Below are 11,937 nucleotides of genomic sequence, written 5' to 3'. Positions count from 1 at the left end.
AAGATGGGAAAATTGAAACGATATTAATAGAAATAAAAACTAGTGAATGTTGCCCAAAAACTCGGGAAGAAAAATGCTTCGTAGTGGGGTTGGTTTAGTGGCGCTTGGAATAAACCAAAAAACCGTTATATTTATATAGTATTTTAGAAAAAAATACAACGGCATCCGAGAGTAATCGTTAAGAAGTATAGCGGAAGTTTTAATATGGGGTGATCAACATGACAGGTCGGTTTTCGAGTAAGCAGCGCTTAATATTTCACTCTTTATAATTATGTATTAATTATTTTCCTTTGTCCAGCTTTTTCCAAGAGAAAAATATATTATCTCTTTTTATGTGATAGAGTGTTGTGCAGATAGTCGAGTGCCACGTATTTTCGTGATGGATGAGACGGGTCGTCGTTGCGATGCCTTTCGTTTTGCCGCCGAATTTGCTAAATGCACTCCGATCGAAACTCCACTACGCGTAGGTTTCGCAAAAAATCATGTGTTAGGATTAGATTTGAAACTCTCTCCCAAAAATTAAATTGTAATTACGTGATTCGTTCAGGTTCCCAGACTAAATTCGAAAAAAGTTGCAATTTAGAAATTAATCTGTTGATTTGCATATTTGTTTCCAAAAACAAGTCCAAACTTCTCGCAATTTAAACAATTGAGAGAGAAAGGGTAAATTTTGTACAAATGTTTGTAAGCTATATCCGGAAATCAATAAAAATAGACAACATATCAATAGTGTCTATCAAACTAGGCTCACGGAAAATCGTTTTATTTTAACAAAAAGGTAAATTTCTATTTGGAATGCAAAGAAAAGGTTTTTTTTAATATAAACTTTTTCTTATAAATAGAGTATAACTTGCGCACATTAGTATTTTACTTTTATTTCTGTTTCGAAATTTTTATTTAAAATTAACTCTTCCTAACTGTTTCAAATAAAATTTAGAGTGAGAGTAACGATGAATCGTACACGCTTCAATAATCTACGAACTATTCAGATTTTTCATTAAAATTCACGCTCGCGATAAGATTTCTTCGTTTGCGGTTCTTCTTATTTAAGTTTTGGTAAGCGATTATTCAAATATCAATAAGACATTTGATCATTCGTGTGTACAAAGAAAATATGTAGACTCAGCCGCTCACGGCTATTTATGCGCATAGTCGACCATCACAGCAAAAACATGCAAAAACATGTGCCTCAAAAATTCCATCAGTAGCCTCTTATGCTTAAATGTCTTTCCAACTGGCGAACGTCTCCACTACAAGCGATAACTGCATCATACTGCATAGTTAGTCTTTCGGAAAATCACTGCAAAATGTATGCGTTGGCGAAAAGGACAGAGGGAAACCGAAATGTTCGTCTCATTGTAAAGTCGAGAGTTTTCAAAATATCTTTACAAATTTTTTATGCTTCACAAAATCTAGAAAATTAAATTGATCATTTTATTATCCGCCTGACGGCCTGACGGTTGGTATTCATGTAAAATATTTAAAGAAACGAAATCATGAATGGGAGAAGTCTTGAAGAGTCTAAGTGCAGTCTGCAAAGAAATATTACTTTTATCCATGTTGATTATGGGATGCTCCAGCAACGAAACTAAATTCATTGATTCGAAGAAGTGCGGGAAGTAAGTTATCAAAAAGTTTTATTAGTGCTTTATTGCTTACATTTATACTATCATTTTCAGGAGTGGGCGACATAAAAATACAAATTAAAAAAAATGCAGTGACAACAAACAGATAGCCCTTTAAGCAAACATGGGGAGGGCCATGCAAGAAAATGCCACTGAGGCCACAGACTGCAGTTGCCGGCGATGAATGGGTAGCTTCATTTTCCGGACCCATTAAAGCTTCTGCCGCGGCATATTCATATTCAAGTAGAGCATGACTATTTTATGGCACAAATTTTGTTAGCAAAATGATTTGTAATATATATGTATATAATGTTTATGGCGCATTCCAGTTTTTTTGCCCCTTCATTATCATTGCGTTTGCTTTAATTTCATGACGATTTCGAATTTAAGGTTTTTTTCTATTTCTTTTTCTCTGTTTTAATATTATAAATATTTATTTAAAAAATAATAACGGCATAGTACATAAATATTTACAATTTAATAATAAAAACTCTTACATGGTCTTGATAGAAGAAAAGCTAGGAAATTAAATTTCTTAATTGCCAAAGAACAGTGTTTATTTATAAACTAAATTAATAGTCACCGTAACCGTCATTTGTCATTAATTCATAAATACTTAACGCAAAAAAAAAAAAGAATAAAAAAAAATACTGTGAACATTTCGATATACTTCGCATTTGATTGTAAAAAAGTTACTTCATAAAGTAGGCTAAATGGCAAAACTAAAACCAATTCATCGGTCTATGGTTTCTAAATTCAAATTCATATGAATAGAAAAGTGTTACAATTATTATTTTCTATGTTTTCCTACTCTGCGCTGTACTAAGTACCTGAAAACAAAGTTCAAAAAAGGAAAAGAAAAAGAAAAAAATCAAAAAAAGGCTCAAAACTTAACACTACTCTTATGCAAGTTTAATATTATAATTAATGTACAGTTAATCTAGCAAGAAAAGAATAAAAAGGGAAAACAATTTCGATATATGAAAATAAATAAGAGATAGTACAGAACAAATGTGGAGAACGCGGCGATTTGTTACTAGGAATTTAACGTTTCGTTAAATTAAAGTTTACACAAACAAAACGATAACGGAATAAATGCTCCAATAGCTATATATATATATATATATAAAAGCAATTTAGAATCGCCCATCGAATATGGGTTCGAATGGGGTATCGAACCCATATTCGGGGGCATTGGCGATTTACGCGCTGCAGGTATTTTTGGGAAGACGATATTTTCTGATTTTAAATCCATGTGAACTAAATCATTGGAACGTAGTCTTTGGGCTGCTAGTAATAGTAATAGTTTCAGTTCAGATTCGACCAGCGAACGTTCCTGCAAGAGATTGCAAGCTATCGCCATTGAATAATAGCGTGAGCCCATACTTTATTCAAAGCCCGTTTTCTGAAAAGAAACAAGGACACCGTGTTAAAACGGATATTTTTTCCTTTATTGCTCATACTTACTCGAACGATCCAATACTTTAATTAATTGCGTAAATTATTCTTGCCGCAGTAAATGCTAAACAGAAGGGAATTTGTTTGAGATGCTCTGAATCAAAGAAGTTAATCGATGTAACGGAAACAGGCTTTCAATATGATGTAGAGTTGGCTACCAACGACGATAGTAGCGAACCATTAGTGAGCCATCAAACCTATGAAACAATGTGCGTTACCACTTTATACATTAAAGTTCTGCGATGAACTTACTTTCTGGTATAAATGGATTTACGTTAGCTGTCTGCGGTTGCACTACGTTGTCTAGAGATCCGTTGTCCAATGGGAACGGGCGTGGCCTCTGAGGTTTTCAAAAATAGCATTTCTTGCGTTTTTCATAGACTCGGCCGCCACAACTGCAGATAAATGATTTGCTCAAGATTTTTCCAAAATAGTTTTTGGAGTAGCTGGTGTGTTAAAAAGAAATATTTATGTGTGCGGAAAGCTATGCCTCAAACATGTACAAGATTAGGTACTCTTTCCACGATGAAAATTATGTATTATTTATCTTTGTACTTGTTTATGATCTGAAAGGAGGTCTAAAACGTAATACTATTTTCATTATTATTATTATTATTATTATTATTATTATTATTTGGTTTGTTTGAAAATGGATTGGACCGGTTACATTAAAATTAGATCCGTAATCGTTATTAGAGCCGTTGATGATAATTTTGGGTTTAGGTAGGGACTGATGTAACTAAATGAAATCCAAACGTGCCAAGCTATTGTGCGCCTTAGACACTTCCTCCTTGTACTTTTTTTGTAATTTACCTAAGGTAACTGTAAAAGAAGACGTATTCACGATGGACAGTACGATCACATCAAATATCTGAAAAATTTGGAAAATTTCAATTCAATTTTTTCTTGTTTATTTGATTGAGTAAAGTAAACTTCGCAAAATTTTTTAGTACCAAAGCGTACTCGATCGTAAATTATGAATTAACACAAAACCAAAGTGCCTTCATACTTTGGTACTTTGGTGGTACATATTCTTCAATTTAGAAAGCTTTGACAGAGAGTGTTGCACGCTCAAGATCGCAACTTGGACAAGACAAGACCAAATAGTTATGACGAAGTCTATTCCCCTATGTTTTGATAGAACTTCGTGGAAACTATTTTAGTTAGAAAAGCAAAACGACGACGAAATTTTGGAAGATGATTACGAGCTACAGTTTTGCTTCGCATGTACTATACCACGATATTTCCAGTAACTGAAAGTCTTCGTCGGGCTGTAAAAAAAGATGCCTGTTATAAGTATTCTTCGTTTTCATTTCACTGTTTTTGGAAACAAACCTTCTTCTGCTTTTGACCGTCGCTTCAAAGTCTCAATTCGTAAAAGGGCTCTTCCTTTCCTTCTATTTACGTTATGATAATTCTTGACTGTATTTCATGTTATTGCTGATAAACGGTGTCAAGAAATATAATTTGTTTTAATGTCAGATAACCAATTATAGAAATGAAGAAAGTCTAAATTGCCATAGTCTATGTTGCCATATTCGTAAAGCTTTAGCTCTAATATGCGCTGATATATCGTTAACGTGTATTAGTAAATTTTTTTAATGGGCATTGCATTAAGTTATATAATTACTGCGTTCAGTGTCCCAATCAGGATGTTCGACGATGTATGTTATGTGCGGAAGATTTGACTCTGACGCACGAATGAGTTCATGTGCGGAGGATTTGACTTTGACCTCTTGGACCACCGCAAGAAGAGCGCGTACCCAAATAAATTTCCACGGTGGATACTGCCGCTTCTGCAGAATCCTCTTCGTTTGAAAAACTGAACGGAAAATAGAACCAAAGCGACCAAGCCAAAGAAGAAGAATCGGAAACAATAAGGGAAACATTAAAAAGAATAGCAATTTCTTTCATATATATTTTTATATATATATTAATTAAACCATTTTTAATTAATCAATAAAGCTACTATATAAATAAAGCTATTTATATTTAAATATAAATTATATAAATTAATATAGAGCAACAGTAAAGGCCAGTTTCCTGCAGGTGTGGATCGCTCGTTTGAATAGGAGTGATTCCAGGGCCAACCGTTGTTGAAAAATAATAAAAAAAATAAAGAGGAAGATAATTCGATTTAGCTCTCGTAAAATCAACAAATTGCAGCCTGTTATAGAGGATAGGTAGAGGATACAAGTTTGGAAACCGCATAAGAAAAATTAATCTGATCTTCATGTTTTTTATTCAAAGTACCATGGTTTTGTGAATTAAACGCCTTGGAGGTGAGAAGAGAAAATAATGCAGATCGTTTACACGCACTGGGGATGGTTCTAACAGGCTCGGTGAGATACAATGACAGAGATGCAACACACATACTGGTCGCTTGGAAGACTGGCGGAATAGAAATTGATCCAAAATCGGCGGGGTCCTTAAGCACTTTGGCAATCAGAAATATTGTACTCTCCCGCATAGAGCCTTTGTAAAATACCTCGACGAAATTCGAAGCACAAGTCCAAGGTACCGCTAAACAATTTATACTTATTTCTTACTTTGAGATTCTAGGAATTCTATTTTTGAAATGTTATTTCTTAACAAATTCTGAAAGTAAGAAAAAAAAGTTAAAGAGAAAATTGCAGAAGGAAATTTACAATACCATCATCAACACTACTCTTGCATTAACCCGCAATTAACTCCACCTCTATATCCAACAAATGTTGAGAAAACCAAGATCCAAACATTTTCGAGAATTCGCCTTGGTCATACAATTTCAACTCACCAATGGATCCTGAAGAAGTCTTCTCCCCCAATCTGCTGTTGTGGACAAACTCTTACTATAAAGCACATTCTCTGCGACTGCCTCAACTTTTCCTTGACTAGAAGTATTGCATTTGGAACGATTAACCCTTTGAACATTCTACAATCAGCTTCAGAACAGAATATCAATTCAATATTTTACTTTATTAATACTACTAAGCTTATTATCTAATATCCATTTATTTAAATTAGAGCCGATAGCCTGTGTTGCTAGTGCTCAATGTCTCTTTTTTTAGTCTAAGAATTCAATTCATTAGTCTAAAATTAAAATAATAATAATAATAATAATCAGAAAAATAGGGTAATAAATTATTTTATCTATTACATCTGTTTGTGTGTCCAATAGAAACCAGCCGACTATCATCAGTTCGCACTAACTTCTATCGCTTTAAGAGAGTAATGACCTCGATTTCTCACACTTAACGGAATAATTTTCGTGTATTGATAAAACATTGCTTTTTAATGGGGGAAAAAAAAAGTCGAAGCGAAGCAATGGCTTCACAAGTGCTATTTGGAATCTACTCCATAGAGACAAAGGGTAAAGAAGTGAATTGCCGAATTCAAACGCAGCCGTACAAGGACACACGATGAACGTTGAACGCTGTGCTCGCTCGAACTTGGCAGTTGTTCCAGAAAAAATAACAAAAGTTCACCAAATCGTTTCGGAAGACCAAAAAGTGAAGTTTATTTTTATTATCGTCGCTTCCATAGAACGACAGCATAAAGTTGGATTTAGGAATAGGAAAGAGCAGGAAGCTTTCCTAAGGATTCGGGAAGTTAGGCGACGTAAGAATAAAATTAATTACGTTAAACAATAAGCAGAAATTAGTGGGAATTTATCGAATCTTCGAATTAGTGAAGGACTAGCAACAATCCTGCACCCACACCGGAAAGTTTTTTGAGATTTATTCCACATGTCAGATATCATTGTAAAGAAGGGTTGTTATTATTGTTTTGTCGAAAACAGGAAACGATACTATTTGCACCATTTATATAACAAGAGTCAACTTTATCATATGACGTGTTGGGGTAGTGCTTCTTGTAAATGACTTGTTAAAAAGGGGATGCTATGGCAAAATACCTTTAAGCCAAGCATCAAACAAAAAAAAAAAAAAAAGGTTATTTTTATTATCGTCGTTTCCATAGAGCGACAGTATAAAGTTTAAATAGCGCTTTATGACCTACCCCAGCAGAAAAAAATATTAGGCGTTTGCATGTATATTAATCATTTTTTCACTTGAAAGAGGCATTTACTGAGGAAAAATTCGTTAATCAAAATATTTTTCATCATTTTCTTCAACATTTTCCCGTCTTTCTGAATCTTCGCTTCATTTTCACACTTCTCCAGAATTTTGAAATTGCGTAGCAGCCAAACCAATTTGCGTCACAATCGACAAGTGGTAATCAGAAGTGTCTCTATTTTGTGAGTATGCTAGGCGTGGCAGAACTTCCCATTCGAGCTGGAACAGTGTATCCTTGACAACTATTGCAACATGTCGTTATCATACAGGGCGGATGATTTTATGCCTGTTAATCATTTTTTTCCCCTTTTTGGAACAATATATGGTTCCATTCTTTCAATTGACATCCGTTTTAGCAGCTTGTTATATATTTCACCTCGTTGATAGTAACACTTTATGGCCATGAATATTCCGCTTCGGTGCCGATTTGGAGAGCTCTCCTGGACTAACACATGACTTTTTGTGACTGGGTTGTGGATCCGTTTTTAATCACCTGTCACATTAGGCCGCACCACAACAGATTCTTCTTCCTTTGCCTGCAAAGTAATAAAACGGCGAAGTTCAAAGAGTTCGAAATGGCATTTTCAGTCAATTCGTATGGTAGCCATTTTCCCTCCTTTCGGAACTTTGCAGGTCAATTCACCATGCGTGAAGCTGTTCCAAACTTGTTTGAGAGTTTGAGCTGAGTTTTCGTCCAATATGTCGTGCAATTCATTGTCTTCGAACACTTTTTGATTCTCCAGGCTATTCTGTGTCATTGATATGAAAATCGTTGAAAAGAAAACACGACAATTGACATATGATGGAGCAGCTTCACCACAAGCTTCTAAAAGTATTTCAAGGTCTTCGGTAACAGTTTCCTTCCTCTTTCAAAGAGCAAAGGTAATGAATGTCAAAAATTCGATAAATAATCAAAAAAATATTAAATGGAAAATTGTTATCTTATGTGGCGAGAAAAAAGTCAAAATAATCGAATTTAACAATTGTGTACACTGATCTTTGCATGGCTTTATCATTTTCGCCGTTTCAATATACGCCGCTGGTCAAAATACATGCAAGCACCTATTAGAACGTGTTTAATGGAAAATGAAAATACAAAATATAGTTTTAAAAACGCCTTAAATTCATTTTCGTTTCTGACTATTTACTATGGGATGGAACGTCCCATATAACGGGTATTTACCATTGTGGGTGAAAGAAGACGCATGCGTTCTTTTCTTGACTTTAGCTTAAGTTGAATATTGAACACTTTTCACGTTTTGCCTACCGATGGCTTATTAATAATTTCAAGTATTTTGAGATCAATTCGGATTTAGGTACACGAGCTTCTCTTTCAACAAATATTTTTAAATTTTTAAATTATATTTATTTGTACATTTTAATTAACAACACTTAATAACTCTTTGACTTCTTATCTTTAGTAAATGACACGAATATGTTATAGGATATGAAAAATAATAATAATATAATTAATAATAATATAGTTCGTCAGCATGCATTTCATTAAAAGTTTATGAAAACAAATCACTTTGTCTATCATATTGCGATATAGAATATCACTCTTCGCTCTGATGTTTCTGGTACCTGCAGAATTTTTGTTAATCTCTTTGTCAGCTGCATAAGTTGGCTTCACACTATGACATCTATAGGGAAATCATCAACAATCTGAAACTTGCTCTTATTACTTTTCCAACATTTCAGGAAATTTCGTTCTCCATAGAATTGTAAATGGCTTTGGTAATAGGCGTCAGCAGAAGATATTCAGAGGCTGGTGGCTGGACTCTTAATGCGATTGATAATTGATAAATATTCGATTCTTAAGTTTGTTAGCTTTAGAGATTCTTTGAGAGATCTTTTTGAGAAGAGATCACCAAAAATGAGAATGGAATTGATTTCTTCCATGAACACTGATTGGTTGAAATTGGCAAACACTTTTAGAGATATGTTACTTCAATTCTTGGAAAATATTGGAGCAACAATGCAAGAGGGAAGCCCCCGTCTATGTCGCCCACTGTTTCGTTAGATGACATCACGACATATAAGAGAATAACAATAACAATCTTAGTTGGGTGAAACTTATTTGCGACAATGACAGCATAATGGATTGAAAATTGAACTCATTTTCGTTTCGTATCGTTTCCGTTATGAAGTTATGTTACAAAACATTTAAGAAAGTAATAACACTGTCCGTCAATTGCATAGACTCCCCAAGTTGTTGCTGTGAAAGCAACAAAAGTTAACGATTGCCGCACATTTGAGTTGCATTTCAGTTGTATTAACGATTTTCAAAGTAGAAACTTTTCAAGAAAATTTTGTTTTGGTTTTCTCTATTTCCAATAAAGGCAGCTTGATTGTCGGTTTTATTGAAAATTCCTTTCTTCATGACATTTGGAAAAAATAAATGAGCAATAATAAAAATTTTCGCAAATAATTCTTTTAATGTTGTTTTGAAAAATTTTTCGCAAAAAGTGTTGTTATTTGAAAGAAATAAAAAAAAAAAAAACCAGGCGAAATATAATAGTGTTGTGCTTTAAATTTTTAAGAGTAAAAGAAAAGAAGAGAAGACCTCTCTTCTTCCAAAAACATGGCTGATGAGGGCCAAGGTCAAGAAAAAGAAGCCGACAAGAAGATTGTACATGTCTATCCGCTTGTCAAGGTAACGATGAAAACAAATAAAAAAACATAATTTCTTCATCACTTTTAAAAATCTCTTTATTCAATTTCAAAAATAATTATTAGCATTCCGATATGAACGAAGAAATGCGAATTGAGGCCATCGAATTAAGTATGACGGCTTGCGAGAAATATTCGACCAACTACGAGGTAAGCCTATAAATATTTTTTATCCATTTATTTATTTATGCGAAATATTTTTAATCCAATTTAATATTATTTTCATCAATTTTATCAATCAGCAAGCAGCGCGCGTTATTAAAGAGACCATGGATAAGAAATTTGGAATTTACTGGCATGTGGTGGTAGGCGAAGGCTTCGGTTTCGAAGTGACTTATGAAACGAAAAATATTTTATATTTATTTTTTGCTGGCAATCTAGCCATACTGCTTTGGAAGTGCTCTTAAAATACGGCCGCGTATGAAATTTTTGATATTAAGCTTTTCTATATCTTATCATTTCCCGGTTATCGTATCTATCATGAAGAGACTGTCGTCTAAATTGTATAATAAACAAACAGAATTTAGACTTTTTTTATACCAAGCCTGCGCATAGTAATTGTTTGATCGATATTTGCTTGAACAGAGACAAAGATATGAAAGCATTTGAAGTGCCGTCTGTTTTAGCAAAGGTTCGGGAATACACATTCATGACGATTCGAAGGTGTCTTAGAGGTAACAGTGAATGTGTTTGGCATTTTATCCTACATCACTTATGGGACCGAGTATATTATCTTTATGCGGACATACATAACGCCCAGAAAGACTTAAGGCCTACCCACCATTTATTATGCCCAGCTTATCCATCTGTCTGTCCATATATAACGAGAACGGTAGCTATTTAGAATGCTTCGAATCTGTCCGCTTCTTCGGCCCCTCCCCATACAACGCATTACTTTTGAGACGAGTGATGTGCAAGAAATGCACAATTTTTCCAATATTTTTCAGCAAAGCTCGCTGAGTAATAGTGTTTCGAAATTATAATTTGGTATGAAAAATTTGGTTCGGCTGGGATCATTTAGTCAAATTCCCCTTACATAAACTTACCTACGAAAACTGCTCACTTCTATCGGAAAAGTATATAATTTTAGTATTGCATGGAGAAAATTAGTTCGCAATAGTAACTTTACAAAGAAACTTGAAAAGAGAGAGTATGGGCCAGGTTAGACTATTTTTTGAATGCCAACTCATATAAGGATCCTCCGGAAATAGAAACCCTTACGTGCCAAAAAAGACCTAATTGCTAATGTTTTACCATAGAAATTTGTTCATGATGGTAATTGAACTTAAAATGTTAAGTGGTGCAAGTTTGAATCACATGAATCTGCTTCTTGGATCGCGCTCCATATAAAATTTCTCACTAATGGTAATTCCTTCAGAGAAAGATTTAACTTTTAGTAGTCCATAGCAAAAAATTAAAAGTAAGGAATTAAGATCATATAGATCTATTTTTTAGACCCTACCATATAACGTCATCATGAAAAGCAACCCTTTGTAGGGAGAGAAAGTGTAATGTCTACGGTTTCATGAGGAAAACTGAAACATTATAAAATAAAAATTTTTACAAAGAAACTTGACGTTTGCAAAATTTGAATTGCGCCATTTGACGCATCCTCCAATACGAAGGCTTTCAGGAAAGGTATACATTTCCACGAGGCCAATCTGTAATCTTTGATATATTATTGTTAAAACAAATGAATAACTCTGCCATGCAAAGCGGTGTAGCGCATCAATGATCGAGCGCGGCCGACTATAATGTTCTCGCTTGTTTCGCCTCACTTTAGTTTACTACTTAATAATAATAATTTATAATGACAACATACGTATTATAATATTATAAAATAAGTCTTTTGCGGTACGGTTTTGAAGAATGCTATTAAATAGATATAGATAATAATATGTTGTACTATTTTGCAACAAGGCGCAGATACAGACGTAATTATAAATTATAGAAGGTTTTAATGCCAACTTTAATACAAAGTGGTAATGGGTATGACAACTCAGACAGGTCCACTCAGATTTTGCAAACAACATCTGCCCATATATCCCCCCATGGCGTCCGAATGGGAACGAGCTTATGAAGAGCGACTAGATTGCTGATGTTAAGCAACGTTGAAGGGTCTTGAC

The 11,937-nt window shown here is 34.1% G+C and overlaps 1 protein-coding gene and 1 long non-coding RNA gene across 2 annotated transcripts; one reads left to right on the top strand and one right to left on the bottom strand.

Annotated features, from left to right (window-relative positions):
* Positions 1 to 2,906: 2,906 nt before the first annotated feature.
* LOC119639804 lies at positions 2,907 to 3,693 on the bottom strand. The gene is made up of 3 exons (XR_005247578.1): positions 3,336 to 3,693; positions 3,093 to 3,280; positions 2,907 to 3,030 (listed from the first exon to the last, which is right to left on the bottom strand). It is a non-coding gene; the product is annotated as an uncharacterized LOC119639804 (long non-coding RNA).
* A 6,029-nt stretch (positions 3,694 to 9,722) lies between these two features.
* Positions 9,723 to 10,218, top strand: LOC119639801 (dynein light chain 4, axonemal). Its single transcript, XM_038037478.1, has 3 exons — positions 9,723 to 9,794; positions 9,878 to 9,961; positions 10,054 to 10,218. Exons 1-3 carry the CDS (start codon positions 9,723 to 9,725, stop codon positions 10,216 to 10,218), a joined length of 321 nt encoding a protein of 106 aa, XP_037893406.1.
* Positions 10,219 to 11,937: the final 1,719 nt, after the last annotated feature.

The sequence above is a fragment of the Glossina fuscipes genome, unplaced genomic scaffold (genome assembly GCF_014805625.2).
Source record: "Glossina fuscipes isolate IAEA_lab_2018 unplaced genomic scaffold, Yale_Gfus_2 113, whole genome shotgun sequence".
NCBI lineage: Eukaryota > Metazoa > Arthropoda > Insecta > Diptera > Glossinidae > Glossina > Glossina fuscipes.
This window is presented reverse-complemented; position numbering and strand designations above follow the sequence as displayed.